The sequence below is a fragment of the Lathyrus oleraceus genome, chromosome 6, assembly GCF_024323335.1.
Source record: "Lathyrus oleraceus cultivar Zhongwan6 chromosome 6, CAAS_Psat_ZW6_1.0, whole genome shotgun sequence".
Lineage (NCBI taxonomy): Eukaryota > Viridiplantae > Streptophyta > Magnoliopsida > Fabales > Fabaceae > Lathyrus > Lathyrus oleraceus.
In genome coordinates this window covers 118,126,212-118,148,182 of record NC_066584.1, presented here as the reverse complement: position 1 = coordinate 118,148,182, position 21,971 = coordinate 118,126,212, and the positions used below count along the sequence as shown (strand labels likewise).

The 21,971-nt window shown below is 35.2% G+C and overlaps 1 protein-coding gene across 1 annotated transcript; it reads left to right on the top strand.

Annotated features, from left to right (window-relative positions):
* Nucleotides 1-10,281: 10,281 nt before the first annotated feature.
* LOC127094338 (uncharacterized) lies at nt 10,282-10,653 on the top strand. Its single transcript, XM_051033180.1, has one exon. The coding sequence runs from the start codon at nt 10,282-10,284 to the stop codon at nt 10,651-10,653; it is 372 nt and encodes a 123-aa protein (XP_050889137.1).
* Nucleotides 10,654-21,971: the final 11,318 nt, after the last annotated feature.

The following is a 21,971-nucleotide window of genomic DNA, read 5'->3' as shown; positions in this document are numbered from 1 at the left end:
TTTTCACCTATTAGACTAAAATTTTCTTTTATTTATGTTTTACCAAAAATTCTCGTTCTTGGTTGAATGCAAAGAGTCCACGGTCTTGGGGATTTTGTTAACCAATCGCCGAGATAGAAAAATATTTTTTTTATAAGAGACATAAATAACAAGTGATTTCTAAGAATCACACTTTAAAAGACCATGCCTTCCCCAACAATATAGAACCAAATAACAATATTGTGCGTCCTATTGTTGAAGCTTACAACTTTGTGTTGAAACCATCTATGCTATCTAGGGTACAATAGAACCAATTTTCTAGTTCACCAATGGATGACCTGGATCTTCATTTGTCAATATTTCTTAAATATTGTGACACCTTGAAGTATAATAGAGTCACTATTGATGTCATTAGACTTTTAATTTTCCCTTTTATTTTAAGGGACAAAGATAGAGCTCAGTTACATTCTCTACCCTCTTATTCCATTACAACATGGGATCAACTGAAACAATTATTTCCCTTCTAAATATCTTCCTCTGGTAAAACACCATAGTTAAGGAACCAAATTACGAGTTTTATTCACAATCACAGGGAATTACTCTATGAATCATGTGAGCAATTTACAAAAATGCTAAGGACATGCCCTCATTATAGGCTTGAGAAATGGTTGATTATTCATACCTTTTATAACAATCTTGTCTATACCACAAGTATGACAATTGACGCAACTAAAAGGACCTCTTATAAAAAAAATATAGAGGAAGCTTGTTCTATAATTGAAGACATTACGCAAAATCACAACCAATGAGGAAGTGACAGAAACTCCATTGGACATCCATCTCCTTTAAAATGGGGGAAAATATGAAGTTGATACTCTAGGCACCTTGCCATTAAATTTTATGCTTTATTTCAAAATTTTAATAAACTGAATGTAAACATTGTCGCTCTTATTGCTCCACCTTATGAAATTTTTGGAGTCATTGTATATACTGGTAATGAGTGTAACATGGTTTCCAATGGGCATCCCAGCTTATAAGATCTTAATTACATAATCATCAAGCATGTACAATAAGTCACACAATTATACACACACTTTACAATATATACTCACACATCATTCAAACATGGAAATTCATCTTACAAGGCACTACCAAAATGTAGCTCTATGTACAACGCTTCAAACTGCGCCTTAATCTGAGTCCTGAAACTCAGTTTGTGATAAAAATTGTATTTAAACAAAGTTTGTCTAGTCATGATGGGAGGACTGTTAAAAAGATGGACGCAATAACAGGTAGTTTGTCACATGGGTGACGCCCGTCACCGTTGTATAATGTAGAACTGCTGCAGAATGCAGAATTATGTATTTTTCACTATTAGTGGCCTTCAAGACCTCCAATATTGATTCCGTAAAAATCCAAATGCACATAATTCGACACGCAATAATTATATAATAATTATACAACAACCAACACAAATCATACCAACCCAATATCAAATATTCATCAATCAATCATGGAATTTAACATGTTTTGAAAACCCCAATTTCACATCCAAACTAATGTTTATGAACAAATAGCATATGCAACAATTACACCAAATAAAATACACGAATTTGCAAGTAATTCATGGCATAAAAATAGAATCTCAATCATATTAATCATTAAACAACACAATTCATCAAAAAGAGACAATCTTATTGGAGGTTAAGGGAAACATCTCCACCCTTTCATGAATTAAGCACTTATAGATGAATGAGCCCCCCTCAATACCTTGTCATTTCAAAAAATTCAGCAATGCAACTTCAATTGCTTCCTTCTCTCAAGTCCTAGCACTCTTTCCTTAAAGCTTTTTCTCTCATTTTCCCTTGTTTTCACGTATGATGAAAAATAGCTCTAAACCTAATTTTTTGGTCTAACTTAAAAATATATACTATTTTATTTTAATTTTCTAAATTACACTTTTTACCCAATTAAAACTTCATCTTTCTCTTCTCACCACTAAACTCTGACAATTTCCAAAATTGGCAAAACTCTACAAATTCTCATAAATTTCTAATTAAATTATTAATAAATTCAGTTGATTCCCACTAACTCAATTAATTAACATAAAACACTAAAAATACCATCACTGTTCAAACATGTCACATATTCACAAAAATAATTATTTAAATAAAATACTCAATTAAATTAAATAAATCATTAAATAATCGAATATCTAAATCAGGGTGCTATAATGTCAGCACCCAAAACCCCCCGTTTTTGTCTATTTTGTTCTCTTTTCGAATGTTTAGACGTGTTAACACTTTGTGCGATTCGAGTGAAGGAGTGGGCCCGAGTTACTAGGTGGAGTACACTTGGATACTCAATGTGTTAATTGATTGGCGTACTTGTTTAGCCTGAGTAGGCAGAGTACACTTGGATATTCATTGTCTTCAATGAACGGTGTGCTTGTGTAGCCTAAGTCGAATGGCAGATACTAATTTGGGATGCACCCAGTGTGCTGTTGTAAATCCGCGTATATTGATTCACTCTAGTGTTAGAGCGACCCCCTAACGGTCCATAAATTAGGATGGATGATAAATCTTATTATTGTGTTAACCTTACTCATGAGAACTGGTAAGTGAGGAAACCATATGTTAAGTGTAATACTGACGGTGAGGAAGTCCCAATTGTGGGCGTGATTCATGAAGAGTAAGAATACTACTCGTGTCATAATGGTAGTTCAGAAACAGGATATTAAGGGAATCGCCAGAATGGAATTCCTAAATCTTTCTCCTGTAGGATATTAAGGAATATCTACAACATCATTTCTCAGTCGATAATTTAAAATAATTCCCAATATTGGATATTAAGGAATCCCCGTAGTGGGGTCTTCTCAGTCCCCATGCAAGATATTAAGGGAATCGTCATAATGGGATTCCCGAGTCTCTCCTCCTTTAGGATATTAGGGAACCTCCATGATGGGAGTCTTCCTTAGTCTCTCCTTGAGGGCATCAAATCCAAGGTATTAGATTATAATACATCATAGTAGTGTGATCCATAATTTCCTATAGTTCTACCAGACATAGAATATCAATATGTCTAACTTCATGTGTCATAAGAAGAGGTAAAAACTTTAGTGTTTATTTCCTTGATCGGAGTACGAGTGTGTAGTACTAATAGACCGGTTATGATAATATACTTTGTAGAGCTAAGCGGACTCAATGGTGTAGTCTAGATCTCACTGCGATTTAGTAATTCCACCTCATTATGTTGTATATATTTTAGGTAGCTCGAGGTAGGAGAAAGGTAAGATGATCTCAGTTATCGTTTACAATGTTTCAGTTCTTGTTATTTCATTGTATCTCTAGATTATGTAGTTATTTTGGATATCATGTATTTTGATAATGTACTCGGATTATGTACTTTGTATTTTGTACATGACTATGATATCGACTAGACACCTATGTATGATTTCAGTATCAATATTAATGTCACTTATATAATATTCTAGACATGTATGTATGAGATATTACAACAAAAAATTATCCAACACTTTAAAGGTTTGTGTTGTATTGTTATGTCCAGTACTTACCCTTTTGCAAATCCAACGCACCATAAAAGATAATTGAATCATATTATACAAATAATTTACAAAATTTTAATGGGCATCACAATGTTTAAGAGATTGTAATATTAACAACATTTTTCTAATAATTGTTATTATATTAGAAGTGGAGAAAAATGTTGGAGAAACCAGAGCACCAACAAGATCAATGCTACTTGTAGGAGAATTGAGACTTAACTATCGGCACTTGCACTAAACAATTTCTCCCACAAGTGTGAATTCTTGCATCCTTTGACAGAGTCCAACACAAATCTAGTCTCGCTCATTCCACCAAGTTGAACCACTGCGTTGGTCCCACTTGTCAAGGAGTTTGGGAAGCCGAGATCACCAATGGGATCAATGCTTAAGGCCCCAAGTATATGGTTCCTCTCTCTTATAAATCCCACTATTTACCATTTCTAGTAGACGTGAAACTTAACCACTCACACTTGTTCAACAATCTTTTTCACAAGTGTGAGTCGTTGATATTAGTAGCCTTGTTTCATACTAGGATAACACTTTTGCTCCACCGCCGAGCCTAACAAGACTCTAATACCACTTGTTGGAGAGTTCGGAGAAGTTGGGAGCAACAATGAACCTAATGCTCCAAGATCATATGTAGGCATGGTAACGGGGTGGGTCAGAGACGTTTACCTCCCCCCAAACATATACTCGAATCCCCAAACAATTCTAGTTCTCCGTCTCGATCTCTAATGGAATGGAGAATTAAAACGCAAGCCCGTCCAAAATAGGTTCGGGTGTCCCCGCTCCGGCACCACTCATTTAGTGAAATCAATTTTTAATAAAAATATTTATTTTTTTCAAAATCAAATTATATTACAAATAATAACATAAAACAATCTCAAAAAAGATTCTATACATAAGTTCCAAATATTCTAAATAATAAATCCAAATCAAAATATTAAAACATTGACCACATATTTAATATTCTAAATTATCCAAACTAAATAAAAAAGTACATAATGAGATAAACAGGGCAGGTTAGGGATGGATATCAATGTTCCCATTATCCGTCCCGTCTCCATTTTTTGTAATCGTAGAAAAAGAAAACCACACTCAATCAAAGCGGTTTTTCCTTATTAAATTCTGGTGGATTTGGGTGGGTACATGTGGGTACATTTTATGTTGCCATGTCTAACCATAAGAGAGGGAGACGTCACATCTCCGTCCAAAATTTTAAAGCATTAGGTATATAGGTCTCCTCTTTTATAAACCTATTATTTCTACCCCTTATCCATATTAGGATCTCACTTCTTCTCTCCTATCAAATCTAACTATGACTCATATACTATTTGTTGGAGAGTCTTGGAGACGTCAAAAATGCCAATAAATGTCAATGTTCTTAAAGTTCGTAATTTAAGAAACTTTCACATCACATATCCATCCAACAAATCTCATTTTTGAAACCACTTCTACGTTCTTCATCCATCAATCAAATATTATATCCCTTACCAATCTATTTAATCTATTTTATATTTAACCAATCACTTATTTTCACATTCCTATATTATCTTTTTTTTACCTAAATACTTTTTGAAGTTAAAAAACTCGCACCCAATAAATGTAACTTAGCCCAACCATCTTATGAATGGTTGTTGGCAAAGTTCAATATACATCCACAATTCTAAATTACTAGCATCCAACTTGAAAGCCCTAAATTTAGTTTTCAAATTCAGTTATAGTTGGATTCTAATTTCCAAAGAAGAAAACATTTATATTGGTTTTTTAATACGATATTGGCAATAAATTTTTTAGTTAAATATAACTTGCCTTCAAAAGTTTCCAACTCTAGTACAAAGCTACCTTCAAAACTGACTTTGAAAATACAAACAAATACTTCTCTTGTCTTTTAATGAATAAATTAACTTTTTAATCAAACCACGCGAGAATGACATAGATGAATACAAACAAGTCGCTACTTGGACTCTTTGATTAATTTCTTTTATTTGAATCATTTGAATTGTGTCTCACTCCAATTTAGTACTATATAATTAAGAAAACTTAAGTGCAATTTTCTAGTTGCTTGTCGTAGTGTTATTAACTTAAAGTATGTTTTTATGTTTATAAATATATTGAGATGATTATGAATTTGAAAAAAATATAATACTTAAGTTTAGGATCATATATAAACACATACACATAACATAAAATTTATCTTAAAATAAAATAGGTATAAATTAAAATTAAATTTAAATACAATACGAATAAAAACATCTTCTCATTTCCAACATAAATATTTTTCACTCCTTAAATGATTCCTTAAATGAAGCGAGGGCAACCCTTTTTACTCCTTCTAACTTTTAAATTCACTTTCTAAGAATTATTTCTTGAAAGTGACAATTTCAAATTTTGAATTTCTCTCTTTAAAAATTAAAGGGGTAACCCATTATATAGTGTTATCTTTTAATTTTGTATTGTAAGAGATTTAATCGGAGAGATTTTTTTGTAATAATATAAAATTTAAAATTATAAAAAAAACTATATTTAAACCCTAAATATTTTGAAAAAAATATAAAATTTAATTTAGTTTGTGTTGTTTGATGAATTAAAATTATAAAATTATAATTTTAAAAATCACTTACAGGAATATTATTTTAAATTTTTTTATTTCTATTAAGTTGTTTACTAAGTTGTTTGGCAAGTAATTAAAATTTTATAGAATATCTTAAAAATGTTGTTTAGATTAAGTTTTTGAAAATTTCAAAATAAATAATAATTGTGTTACAATAATATAAAACTGTAATTATGATTGGTTTTATTTTATTCTCGTAAAAATGTTTAACTAGTAAAAAGTATTGAGCATAATTTCTTAAAACTTAAAACAAATATGAGAATGCAGATTTTTTTTGTGAGAATAAGAATTAAATTTATGAAACAAATATATCCTAAATGATTTTAGAAAAAATAATCACAAAACACCCATGAAACTACTAACTCAATACATTAGTCTCTAACAGAGTTTTAAACACTTAATTTTACAATTCGGAAAGAATATAAATTTATTGATTTTATTTTAATAAGGTTAACTTGTACATATTAATTGAGTTAAATAAATATAAATTATTGATTTAAAGTTCAATATTTATATCGATAATATTTATTTATATCTCTGTATTAATATAAAAAAATTATAGAAATACAAAAATCAACAACTTAAAAGAAAATTGTTGAATTTATTGTATTTTAAAGAAGCTAAATTTAGTTCCACATAACTAAAGAATGGGTCTTTATATATACTAAAGAATATATCATTAAACTATTCAAGTGGAGATTTAATTTTTCTATAGTTGGTCCTTCATCCAATTGTTGTTTCCCAGTTAGTCATATACAAATTACAAAGCATGCAGCCACTGACGAAAAGTATTGGGAACTAATTAATAAAAATGCATGGTTCATATGGTTGTTACTAAAATACATTATCCGCATGGTAACCTCTCATTATCATGTGATCATAACAGCAGTTTATCCAAATTAATCATTTAATTAGTTATAATCACGCTAAGTTTGGTGGGACCAGGAAGCCATTAGAGAAAACCTAGTAAAATAACGTAAAGGAAAAGAAAAGAAAAGAAAAGAAGAGATACTCAAAAGGTGGAGAGGAAGAAGAAAATATAATGGACAACTTTCATTACCCACTTTTGTTGTATATAATCCATTATTTTAAAAGTTAATGTCATTTTATAAAAATAAAAATATTTGATGAATTAAGCCTTACCTTAAAATGACGAAGATATGGAAAAATCCATAAATCAGAAATCAAATTGGAGATCGAGTTGTTGTCTACGACATGACAGTCGATTCGGATTTGACACATAGTTCATTTAATCAAAATTTGAGTTATGTTAATAAATTGTTTTTTGAATTTGTTATGGGTTTGTTTGATTTTAGCATTTATAAATATGTATATGTATCATTTTTGTTTGTTTAACCTTTAGAACGGTAAATTCTAAAGAATATGTTTGGATGAAGCATTTAAATGAAGAAACGTAATATTTTGAGAAAATTTAAAATGATTTGGACAAAATTCATTGTTTGGATTTAAAAAAATGAAAAACGGTTAAAATGATAAAAATCTATAAGGTATTTTGTCCAAGATAAATTTAATAATTTTGAAATGACACCTAAAATCAAATTATTTAATTTTTTCTCATATTCCATAAAATATTAATGTTGAATTAGTTATTATTATTATTATTATTATTATTATTATTATTATTATTAGTTGTTCTGGACCGGCCAAATGCCAAATAGACCAATGCATAATCCTCTAAAATCCACTCTACTCAACTTAAAGTATAAAAATAGTTCATATGCTAAGAGTAAGGTACAATCTCTGATCTCCAATTTTTACTATACACATCTTGAATCTTGAACTGACTCGGACGTTGGAGTGCTAACTATGAAAGTCCATCCAGCACAACCGTAAAGGAGACTAGAACCACCGTTTAAGATCACCGATTATCCAACTATCATCATTTTGGTTCCTAAGCGGAATTAGAGCAAACATTTCTTATTCCCAAACGAAATTGTGGCGTCGTTTGTGGGAATCGACTTCTAATTCCTATGTAATTCAAAAAAATCATGTTCACTTCGAAAACGCCATCGAACAAACTCAGAAGTTTTAGATCTGAAATCTTGTGGTGCATATCAAAATCTATGATTTATTAGTTCGTAACCTCCTTAAGATATAGAATCAAGAACAAATCAACTTATGATTCTTACTCTCTCGTCGAATTTGGACTCACATATCCTAAGCCACGTCTCAAGAAATGCAGATGTATGATGTATAAATGATTGGCCTCAAGCTACATCTCGCCGAATATGGTATATATATATATATATATATATATATATATATATATATATATATATATATATATATATATATATATATATATATATGTGTGTGTGTGTAGATCAATACTCTACTATAGCAACTCTAGATATAGGGAACAAGCATGACAACCAAAAATGATAGTTAACATTATTCAATGCACCAAATTGCAAAAATAAAACAATTTTTTCATATGCACATTTCCAACTTCATTACAATGAAATACATTGTTTCCTTTGTAAAGCACGCAATTGAGGCTCTAACGTCTAAAATGAACATTCCGTCCTAGCCGATGAATGTAACATCCCAAAAATAATAAAAAATATTTTTGGTATTATTTTTCAATATTATCGTGCATGTTGCTAACGTAGACCCACTTGTTTTTATGAAGATCTATTTTAGTAAGCCTAAATTAAAAAATCCTTAAATACACCTTAAGGTGCATGTTGCTAAAACGCACCTTCATAAAAACAAGTGGGTGTATTATAGTAGATCCCACCGAGGTTTGCTATAATACACCCACTTATTTTTATGAAGGTGTGTTTTAGTAAGCTTTAACTAAAAAATAGTTAAATGCACTATAAGATGCATTTTGCTAAATTAGACATTCATAAAAATGTGTGTGTATGGTGTGTGTGTGTGTGTGTGTGTGTGTGGTGTGTGTGTGTGTGTGTGGTGTGTGTGTGTGTGTGTGTGTGGTGTGTGTGTGTGTGTGTGTGTGTGTGTGTGTGTGAGAGAGAGAGAGAGAGAGAGAGAGAGAGAGAGAGAGAGATAGCACATATTTTTGGGAAAAGAAAAGAAAACCCTAGCCACTCTCTTCTTCTCCAAAACAAATCTAAGAGAATGTCTCAAATTTACCAAGAAAATCACAGTAGAGATTGTACCAAGAAGAGTTGTCATTATTGAGAGCTTCACAGAAGAATTTATGAAATAATCAAGGTAAGGGGTAGATTATTCTATAATCGGTATCTTGGGAATGGGATAATGGGGTTCCCTTAAGCCCTATAAGGTTTATGTTGATTATGTTTCTGATAACTTTGTGTGATGCTTGTGGGTTCATAGTTGGTACTGGGGGAATAAGGTTATGATTTGAGGATTTTAACTTGTAGAGTTTAGAGTTAAGTGATCATTGTTGTTTATGTTAGATGGTGTAGATGGCCACTTCAACTACTTTCCTTGCTTTTTCGCTAAACCTTAAGTCGGCTATAATTTTATTTTGGAATAATAACTATGGTATTGCAACATCGGGGTTGAGATTGTTTTACTATGTTCTCTACTTTGTATTAAACTGAATAATTTAACCTTATTGTTATGTTTTGAAATTCAAATTTCTATTTTTGAAGTAAAAGGTTGAGTATTTTGTTGGTGTGACACCCTTGTGTTATATTCTTATATTCCACAATATTTTGATGATGAAATAAAAATTATTATTGTGGGTTTAGGGTATTACAGAGTTTGTATCAGAGCCCAGTTGGTCCATCCGACCTTGTGGGTTTTGAGTTTATTATACCCTTGTGTACGACATGTGTGTTAACACTATCAATACTGTATTCCCTTATGTGCTATTTTCTTTATATTTATAACTAGTTTTATGTCTGGTTTTGCAGGAAGTAATGATCGCGTGATAGATGACGCCTCGAGGCAATGGCACATGTTATGGCTGAAGATAATCAAGCTTTGTAAGGTAATCATAATGGAAGAGTTGATAAGTTCCATGGACTGAGAAAATTCCAAAAGAATTACCTACCTACGTTCAAGAGAAGATATGATCCTGAAGGTGTCCATATTTGGATTCAAGAAATTCAAAAAATTATCAGGATCATGGCATGCACCGATGCTCATAAGGTGTTGTTTGAACCTCATGTTATTTGAGGAAACTGAGTTCTGGTGGGAGAAAACACGCCAAGGATTGGAGGTCGCCGGTACTGCTATTAATTGGGATAATTTTAAGAAAGAGTTTTTGGACAAGTATTTTCCATCAAATATTTGTAAGTGTAAGGAGATTGAATTCTTGGAGCTAAAGCAAGGTAACATGTCTGTGGATGACTATGCAGCCAAGTTTCAAGAGTTGTCTCGGGTTAGTCTTCATTGTAATGGTGTCAACACTGAGGGTTCCAAGTTTGAAAGTGGTATGCACCATGAGATTAAGAAGTTTATTAGATATCAGGAGATTCTCCGTTTCTCGGTGTTGGTCAACAAGTTCATGATTTATAATGAAGATAGTAGAACATGATTTACTCACTATAAGAGTATGAATGAGAAGAAATTTGGTAATCAGAATTGTGGCAAACCATATGCAATCCCAAGTGCCAAAGGAAATGATAAATCCACAATTGGGAATGTGAATAATGGGGGGTGCTTCTTCTCCTCCGAGGTGTGTAAAATATGGAAAGTTAGGTCATCGTGTCTATCAGTGTAAAGACATAGCTCCAACATGTTTTAATTTTAGAGAGCAGGGTCACATCAACACCTATTGTTAGAAACCCGAAAAAAGAACTAAGTAGTGGTCAATGTGCTCAAGCCAATATTTATGTTGTGTGTGATTTCCTCGACTCCATGATGATATTGATGATTTACCGCCTGATCGTGTTTTCAGGCCTAGTGTATCACCTTGGGGAGCGCCAGTGATGTTATTTAAAAATAAAGATGCGAGCATGAGATTATGTGTAGATTATTGAAATTTAAATAAAGTCACTATTAAAAATTGGTATCTTTTTTCGAGGATTGATGATCTTATGGATCAATTGGTGGAAGCCCGTGTATTTTGCAAGATTGATATGAGGTCAGGATACCATCCGATTTGGATAAAATCGGAAAATATTCCTAAGACTGTGTTATGAACCTGTTATGGTCTTTATGAGTATTCGACTATGTCTTTAGGTTTTTCTAATGCAACAGGAGTATTCATGGAGTATATGAATAGGATTTTTCACCCTTATTTGAATCAGTTTGTCGTGGTGTTTATAGATGATATCCTGGTATATTCCAAGTTAGATGAAGAGCACGCATAGTATCTGAGAGTTGATTTATAGACCTTAAAGGATAAAACGTTGTATGCCAAGTTCTCCAAGTGTGAATTTTGGTTAAAAGAGATAAGTTTCCTTGTACATGTAATCTCTAGTAGTGGAATATTAGTGGATCCGTCTAAAGTAGATGTAGTGTTGTAGTGGGAGATGCCTAAGTCGGTGATCGAATCAGAAGTTTTATGGGTTTGACTGGTTATTATAGAAGGTTCATGGAAGGTTTCTCGAAGTTGGATTTGCCATAGTTGACCCGGTAAGTTCAAGATTATGTGTGGGTTGTTCAGTTGAAGAAAGTTTCAAAGAGCTTAAGAAGAGATTAGCATCAACGTCAGTTTTGATTTTACCAAATCCAGGGGAATCTTTTATGGTATATTATCATGCATTCAAATTAGGATTAAGTGGTGTGCTTCTGCAGAAGGTGAAGGAGAACGGCGATCCAAAACGCAGCAGAAATTAAAATTTTCTCCTTTAGTGATCCTTACGAATGGGCATGATTAGTCATAGAATAGTTACCTCTTGTGACGATTTAAACCTTTGATGCAGATCTACGAAGCGATCACGAACGTTGAACGACGACAACGCCTCTACTCAGTCCACACGAACGGATTCCTTCAATCTCAGTGCTAGCTGCTACGAATGAAGGCTTGAGTGAGAGAGAGAGAGAGAGAGAGAGAGAGAGAGAGAGAGAGAGAGAGAGAGAGAGAGAGAGAGAGAGAGAGAGAGAGAGAGAGAGAGAAAACAAAAATAATGCAACCGCAATGAATGCTTCTGCACAAGGGTTCTATTTATAGAACCACTTGTGTGGGCTTCAAGCTAAAAAGCCCACTTAAGTGTATGTGGCCCATATCTTATAATATGCCAAAATCACTTAAGCGCGTGGTACCTTACCATATTTCGTATTCTACTTAAGTACACCGTACCTTACGATATTCTAAATTCACTTAAGTGCACCGTACCTTACGATGTTCCTTAGTTACTCTATCTCTCATCAATCCGTCCTTTGTGTGTGACCCTGTAGGTTTTCGCGGCATTGCCAATTATATTAAATCACGTATTTAACATAATAAATAGTGAGCGGTATCTAGCAACACATCACTGCTACCCAAGACATGAAAATGTCATGTGATCTGACAAATCCTTCTGTGATAATACTTATGTGTACAATTACCCTTTTGCCCTTATGTCTATATTGAACACAAGGCATAGACCGTGTCATCCTTGTCCAGTTCAATATTGGGCCCATAGACATTTATCCTCTTATGCAGGATGGACAAATTCCATCTAGGTCACTCATGTCCCTCAGCATGCTTCGTGGAGTACCCATCAACTATCTTTATGGTTATCCAGTTATGGACAATGTTTAATCAGCAATAAAGCACTCGACTCTACATCTAGGGTCCATAGTGGTTTCAGGTCGAAGGGTGGTATACATTGAAATTCTGGTATCAGATATGAGATGTCGAAGGTAATGTCACGACACTAATATCCGAGTAACACAAACAGGATAAAGATACAGAATGGTAAAGCAAAAGACACAAGCAATTGTTAACCCAGTTCGGTGCAACTCACCTACGTCTAGGGGCTACCAAGCCAGGAAGGAAATTCACTAAAATAGAATCAGTTCAAAGGCTCTCCGTACACTTCAACAAGTTACAGTCTTTCTCACCTAATCTCTACCCGTGCAATTTCTACCTAAGCACTCTTAGATATGAGAACCCACTCACTTCCCTACAATCACACCTATGATTTTAAACAACAATCCCTTGAGAAAAGGAAACACTTTTCAATAACACACTCTTGATTTTACTTCACAGTTTCAATCAAGAAGACACACACTCGATCTTGTTTCACAACTTTGATCAAGTAGACACACACTTGATCTTGCTTCACAACTTTGATCAAGTAGACACACACTCTTGCTTAACAACTTTAGAGTGACAAATTACAACCACAAATCAGTCCAATTCAATCATCAAAAGATGACTTGAATGGCTTACAAGTCTTACGACTAAACAAGACACAAACCCTAGCTCTCTCTCTATATTTCGCTTAGTATTGGTTGTGTTTTAAAACAGGTTTTCCAAGTCCCTTTTTATAGAAGCTTTCAGCTGGGCTTGGACATCTTGAAAACCCTAAATCTATTTTCCAATCAAATCTTCTCATGACAGCTGGTTAGATCTCCTTGGAAAATAAGTAAATCAGGTTGTAATCAATGATTGAATGCGCCTGCAAATCAGATCTTCAATCATACATAGATTGCCATTAATTGTGCAATCACAAAACAGATAACATTCACTCTGAATGTTCTGTGTACATGATATCATGACGTCGGGTCTGACATCCTGGAACAATCCTGCATAATTCCATAATTCCTTTTATAATTTCCAGCAGGTACATATCATCAGATGCCATGTCATTATGACATTCTGAAACAATCCTTCATGATCATGTTCTTGAACTCCAGCAGGTACACATTATCAGAAGCCATGACATTGTGTATGACATTCTGAAACAATCCTGCATGATCGTGTTCTTGAACTCCAGCAGGTACACAGGATATTTTATGTTAAGACATCACACATAACATCTTGTGAACACTCTTTATTTTACCAAAATTGCTGCCAACACTTAGAACTAACAAACTCCCCTTTTGGTAAATTTTGGCTAAAACATATATCTGTCCTTTTTGTTCACAAGAAAACTATCAGCAGTTAAACAACAGTTTAAACAGCAGCAGAAGCAACACAATTACTAGTTATAGCTACTAGTAATACACACATGCACAAGGGTACTTCTCCTCCCCCTAAATTTGTGCAACAGAAACAGAATTACTAGTTATGGATGCAACTAGTAAGACACACAAATGCACAAGGGTACTTCTTTCCCCCCTAAATCTGTGCACACAACAAACATCTTCCATGAAAATAACAACACCTGTAACCACAACACCTGTAACAGTCAGAACAACATTCTGACATCTGCATCAACACCTGTGCACCACATCAGACATCCCCTTTGACATCTGTAAACAGAACATCATTCTGCATTACAATAAGCACATCTCCTTCAATAATAGTTATCCATCTGTTCAGCTACATACATCTCCTCATATCTCCACAACTTTAACTGCTTCCACATCAACACTTCTCCCCCTTTTTAGTCAAAATTGACCAAAGGTGACCAATTAGACAAAATAAATGTCAATTAGCTTAGCAGAGAATGTCAGATCAGATGTTATAACATTAAAAATGTTAAAACATAATTGTTCAGGAGATACAAACCATCATCATACACAGCTGTGATAGTTGAGATAATGAACAAATCCATGAAACTCATTAAGAGCCCAAAATATTACAAACAGGCATCAATGAGGACTGCCACAAATTACACATTTTTCAAAAAAAACAATGAACTTTAGCATCCAAACACAGCAGGGGAAACAACTTCCATAACAGCAACATCAGAACAGTCTTCAACCACAACACACCTCATACAGTCTTCAACTTCAGTCTTCAACACAAGGGGGGAACCATTAATCAGAGGAAGAAGTATCACCTTCACCTTCAGAGTCTTCAGAGCTTTCAGAGCTGCCACTGGATTGAGCTTTTGACCTCTCTCTTGAGGTATCTGAATCTTCACCAGCCTTCTCCATTTCTTCCTTTTCTAGGCTCCTAATAAGAACTTCCAAAGCTTCTTTTCTTGCCTTGGCCACCCTTATACCATTATCTAGTTCCTTGCAGGTATCTTTTAATTGATCAATTAAACTCCCTTGAGATGCATACTCCTTTTTGGCAGATGTCATGACAACATCATTGACATGACTTCCCTCAAACATCTTATAGTGAATTGATAGAGGGGGTCTTCTTCTGTTTGGAATGTCACTTGTATTAACAATGCCTGGTTGTTGGCTCAAGATAACACTACAAATAATGGATGGGAAGGCAATGGGCAACTTCACTGCATTTGTGGAAGCATGTCTGATAGTTTGATCAAACAAAAACTTTCCAAAGTCAAAGACTATCTTGATTCCAATAGCATGAATGATTCTTCCAAGACCAATGAAGATGGTAGAGATATGATTATTAGGCACCCAGTTGGCTGAACCAATCTTGTGTAAGATGGCATACTTGACAGTTAGCTTGCCAACTGATAGGTGATTCCTACTAGGCCATTCCTTAACTTGGCCAACTGTAATAGTCCTACAGACCTCATTGTCTGTAGTCTCTAAATCCACTCCTCCATCGGTTCCTCTTCCTAGGAACTTGTTGATAATGGTTGGTGAGAATCTCACACATCTACCCCTTACAAACACCTTACAGAATTCCCTGCTGCTTCTTTGAGAAATATCCTCAGGGATATTCACAACAAATTCTTTTACCAACCCCTCATAACATTGGGGCAGAGCAACCACAATCTTCATCAATCCAGCATTCTTGATTAACTCTATGACTTCCTTCACCTCAATAGCCTCTTTTCCCAGCTCTCTTTCAACCGCTACCCTTCTCTGAATGACAAATTTCCATTTTGCAGCACCATCTTCAAAGTGAAAAGAGATGTTATCTAAGTGCACAGCTGCAGCTTTGCCTGGAGACTTCTTAACAGCATGCCTTTTTGCAGGGGAGATGTCTGGGACATCGTCTTCAACATCCTCATCAGAGTCAGAACTCTCTCTCTCTCTTTCCTCTTCTTAACCTCAACCTTGCTCCATGATTTGGAGGGTCCTACACCAACAGTCTTCTTCCTAGTCCTGGCTGTCATCACAGTTTTCCCTTTTCTAGTCTTCAATTTCCTAGCAGCACTTGGTTTTACATGGTGAACCAAAGTGTCATCCTCTTCCTCTGAACTCTCTTCCTCCAGATTAACAATATCCTCAGTAGTTTCATGAGACATACTTGCTGGTTTCTTGCTAGGTAAGTTTTTACCTAGAGAACATAACCCTTCTGCAGCCACTTCCTTTTCTGATCGAGATGAGTCATCATCTTTCTCAGCTTGGGGTTCTACCTCAGGAAAGGGATCCCTTCTGGACAGAGGGGTAAAAACATCCTTGACTGCATGCTCTTCATTCAGAATCCTAGTAACTAGGTTTCTTATGGTACGATCAGTAAAGTGCATGTCCTCTTTATTAGGAGATTTTTCAGGAATGTTACCTCGCTTAGTTCTAGCCATGGAAGAGGGGCCTGGGGCATCACCTGGTATCATACAAAGAGGAGTAACGTCCAACACGTCTTCATCTAGAAACTCCATGGAGGGAGTCTTTGCATGATGAGAGGGTTTTGACCCAGATGATGAAGGATGTTGAGACATGTTGTTGAACTTTTGAAAGAAACTTCTTTGCCCTAACAGAGGTTCTCTAAGAAGTTTGATGAAGATGGAAAGAGTTGTGTCCAGGTAGCGTGTGCAAAAGACATAGATACTATTTCCAATGCTAGGGAATGATTCATCATTAATGTGGCTCTTTCTTTTAATTGGGCAGACAATATTGTTGTTACCTTTTCTACTCCCCATTAATTGCCATAATTTCTCAAGAATCCAAATCCCTAATTTCCCTCTTACATACTCAAATTGATTATCACTCAAATCTCTTGCAAACTTGTCAGTTGATTGCATTTCATGCTTTAGAGCTATGAATTTGTCTTCCACAAATTTTCTAATGGAGTGATGACAGCAAATAATGTGCTTGGTCCAACTATGCTGAATAGAATTTTTGGTCATAGTTATAGCATTCAGGTTGTCATAATACAATGTCATGACATTGTGTGTGACATTGTATGCAATCATTAGTAGTTTCAACCAACCCTGTTGAGAACAACTGCTATCATCTGCAATATCTTCAGCATAAACACCATTTTCATCTTTCAAATGTGTAGGAGCAGGTGTCCTTTCACTCTCTATCTCAATCTTCTCAACATTGATCTTGGCCTTTTTGCTTTGAGATAGATACATAGGCCCTTCTATTTGCTTGACTTGTAGCCCAAGTCCAACAAAGCTCTTTCCAACTTCAGACTGCATATGACTAGTAACATGTTCACCCATCTGATCCAACCTCCTATCTATTTGAGCCATCATGAGCTTTTCTTCTTTGAAGGTGATGTTAAGTCTGAGCTCCTGGTGTGACATCCTTGTCTGACATTTTCCACAAACTTGTCTTTCATCACTCTTGAGTGTTCCTTCAGCAGCTATACTCATCTTCATCCCTTTTTCTTTGACATAGGTACACTTTGAGGAATAATTACTCTGATAGCTCCATATGTAACAGTTGTCTCTGGTCCTGATTCCTTTCATAATCACTTCACTGTCTTTGTTAGTAATCAGACATTCCGTTTTGGTGAAGTTAACATTCTGACCTTGATCACATAGTTGACTGATGCTTATTAGATTTGCAGTCAAACCCTTAACCAGTAGAACCTTGTCAAGTTCAGGAACTCCAAGACAATCAAGCTTACTTGTTCCCTTAATTTCACCCTTCGCTCCATCACCAAAGGTTACATAGCTTAGGGCATGATGATGAAGCCCAGTTAGCAGGTCTTGGTTTCCAGTCATGTGTCTGGAACATCCACTATCAAAATACCACTCTTCTTTGGCTGAGACTCTGAGGGGAATGTGAACTATTAGACTTGTAACATTAGTCTTAGGAACCCATTGCTTCTTGATGATAGGCCTGTGTTGTTCAGGTCTGGGTCGATAGTGAGTCTGATGATGAACAGGGTTAGGATAACCATACAGCTTATAGCAGAAAGGCTTCAGGTGACCAAATTTCCCACAATAATGGCATCTCCATCTTTGGTGTTTCCCTTTCTGATGTCTTCTCCTCTGATGTTGTGACATATGATGTGACATCACAGGTTTAATTTTATTATGGATGCACTTAGGTTTGGCTTGAGGTTTGCAACTAGTGTAACTGCTCTCAGGCTTAGAATCATTATACCCAATGCCAGATTTGTCTCCTGTTATTTGTCCAGTTTGGAGAATCTTGTCTAAGGAGTCAGATCCATTGCTTAACATCCTTACATACTTGGTCATCTCTTCTAGTTTAGAATTTAAGAACATAGCTTCAGTTTTCAACTTGGATTTGGTTTTCACATGGTCTGCCTTCTCACTCTCCAGTTGTACTATCTTCTGACTTTCAGCTTGTTGATTTTCATCTAGCTTGGCATTCAGAACCACTGCTTCTGTTTGTAATTTGGAGATGGTTTCCAAGTATTCTACCTTCTCATTCTCAAGTTGTGTTATTTCCTTCTTCTGGCTTTCAACTTGTTTGCACAACTCTACACTTTTGTGACACATATTTCTGTAGGTAGAGGCCAACTCTTCAAAGGTTACTTCATCATCACTTGAGTCTTCATCAGATCCCCATCTTCCTGTCAATGCAGTCACAAGATTTGCAGCTTCCTCTGTTTCACTCTCATCAGACCAAGTGGCAGCAAAACTCATCTTCTGCTTCTTGAGGTAGGTTCCACATTCAGTCCTGATGTATCCATACCCATCACATTCATAGCACTGTTCCTCTTTTCCTTCTTTGGTCTTATCATCTGATTTTGCTCTTCTTCCATCATTGTTGGATTTACTGATGTCAGGTGAGATGTTCTTGACATTTGCCTTAGATCTTACATCCATCTTTTTCAACAGTTTGTTGAACTGTCTTCCCAACATTGCTACTTCATTGGCCAAATCTTCATCACCATCCTGACTATTTTCCTCTTATGTGTTTGACATGAAGGCCATGCTTTTGGTTTTCTTTTCAGAACCATCATTTAATCCCATCTCAAATGTTTGGAGGGAACCAATTAGCTCATCAACCCTCATGTTGGAGATGTCTTGAGACTCTTCTATGTCAGTAACCTTCATAGCAAATCTCTTAGGGAGTGACCCGAGTATTTTTCTTACCAGTTTTGCATCTGACATCTTCTCTCCCAGGGTTCCTGAGGCATTGGCAATTTCAAGGATGCTCATATGAAATTCATGAATATTTTCATCTTCTTTCATCCTTAAATTTTCAAACTTGGAGGTGAGCAGTTGTAGTCTAGACATCTTTACTCTAGAGGTGCCTTCATGAGTGGTCTTGAGTATGTCCCAAGCATCTTTAGCCACTTCACAATTGTTTACCAACCTGAAAATATTCTTGTCTACTCCATTGAATATTGCATTCAATGTTTTAGAATTTCCAAGGGCTAGATCATCCTCCTCCTTGGACCATTGTTCTTCAGGTTTCTTATCAGTTGTGGCTTCTCCTTCTTTAGTAATTACATGATGTACCCAGCCTGTTAACACAGCCTTCCAAGCCTTATTATCAAGAGATTTTAGAAAGGCTACCATTCGAGGTTTCCAATAGTCATAGTTAGAACCATCCAAAATTGGTGGCCTGTGAACAGATCCTCCATCTCTCTCCATTGTACCAGAAAGTATTGTCCCTAGATCTCACCCAGAACCAGAGCAGGATGCCTGCTCTGATACCAATTGAAATTCTGGTATCAGATATGAGATGTCGAAGGTAATGTCACGACACTAATATCTGAATAACACAAACAGGATAAAGATACAGAATGGTAAAGTAAAAGACACAAGCAATTGTTAACCCAGTTCGGTGCAACTCACTTACGTCTGGGGGCTACCAAGCCAGGAAGGAAATTCACTAAAATAGAATCAGTTCAAAGACTCTTTGTACACTTCAACAAGTTACAGTCTTTCTCACCTAATCTCTACCCGTGCAATTTCTACCTAAGCACTCTTAGATATGAGAACCCACTCAGTTCCCTACAATCACACCTGTGATTTTAAACAACAATCCCTTGAGAAAAGAAAACACTTTTCAATAAAACACTCTTGATTTTACTTCACAATTTCAATCAAGAAGACACACACTTGATCTTGCTTCACAACTTTGATCAAGTAGATACACACTTGATCTTTCTTCACAGCTTTGACCAAGTAGACACACACTCTTGCTTAACAGCTTTAGAGTGACAAATTACAACCACAAATCAGTCCAATTCAATCATCAAAAGATGACTTGAATGGCTTACAAGTCTTACGACTAAACAAGACACAAACCCTAACTCTCTCTATATATTTCGCTTAGTATTGGTTGTGTTTTAAAACAGGTTTTCCAAGTCCCTTTTTATAGAAGCTTTCAGCTGGGCTTAGACATCTTGAAAACCCTAAATATATTTTCCAATCAAATCTTCTCATGACAGCTGGTTAGATCTCCTTGGAAAATAAGTAAACCAGGTTGTAATCAATGATTGAATGCGCCTGCAAATCAGATCTTCAATCATACATAGATTGGCATTAATTGTGCAATCACAAAATAGATAACATTCACTCTGAATGTTCTGTGTACAGGATGTCATGACATCGGGTCTGACATCCTGGAACAATCCTACATAATTCCATAATTCCTTTTATAATTTCCAGCAGGTACATATCATCAGATGCCATGTCATTATGACATTCTGAAATAATCCTGCATGATAATGTTCTTGAACTCCAACAGGTACACATTATCAGAAGCCATGACATTGTGTATGACATTCTGAAACAATCATGCATGATCATGTTCTTGAACTCCAGCAGTTACACAGGATATCTTATGTTAAGACATCACACATAACATCTTGTGAACACTCTTTGTTTTACCAAAATTGTTGCCAACACTTAGAACCAACATACACCATTATCACCATGAGAATAACTTATGACACTTTGCATAACATTCTATATAGTATTCTCATAGCGGGTCAATCCGGTATAAATATTACTCTTAATATTCATACCTATGTTTAAGACTTGATAACTCCTTATCCATGATCCATGAGATGTGATCATCAGTCTATGTACATAATAGTCTTAATGCTTTAATGTTATCCCACTTCACAATAAAGCTCGACTACAGATACTTTAAGAATAGTGTCCTTATGTTAAATGTGACCTCATGATCAAGTCACACTTGATACATTAAATGGACTAGCTATCCTAGGGACTTTATTAAACAAACATAATAAAGAAAAAGCCTTTTATTATTAATAAATAATTCAATACAAGTACCAAAAGTATTGGCCTCTAGGGCTTATACCAACAATCTTCCACTAACACTAGAGCCAATCAGGTATACCCTTAATACCCATAGATCTAGTATGGCCATCATGCTTCTGCTGCGCAAGAGGCTTTGTCAGTGGGTCAGCAATATTGTCAAGTGTAGGTACTATACATATTTTCACATCTCCTCTATCTATTATCTCTCGAATGAGATGATAACGCCTAAGTATGTGTTTGGATCGGTTGTGAGATCTAGGTTCCTTAGCTTGTGCGATAGCACCATTGTTATCACAATAGAGACCAATGGGATCCACAATGCTAGGAACTATGCCAAGTTCACTAATGAACTTTTTGATCTAAACAGCTTCCTTGCTGCACTTGAGGCAGCAATATACTCGGCCTCGGTTGTAGAATCGGCAACTGTATCTTGCTTTGAACTTTTCCAGCTCACAGCGCCACCGTTTAAGCAAAACACATAACCAGATTGCGATCTAAA

Coding starts and splice junctions, on each gene's coding strand:
- LOC127094338 (XM_051033180.1), top strand. CDS start 10,282: ATGTTATTTGAGGAAACTGAGTTCTGGTGGGAGAAAACACGCCAAGGA.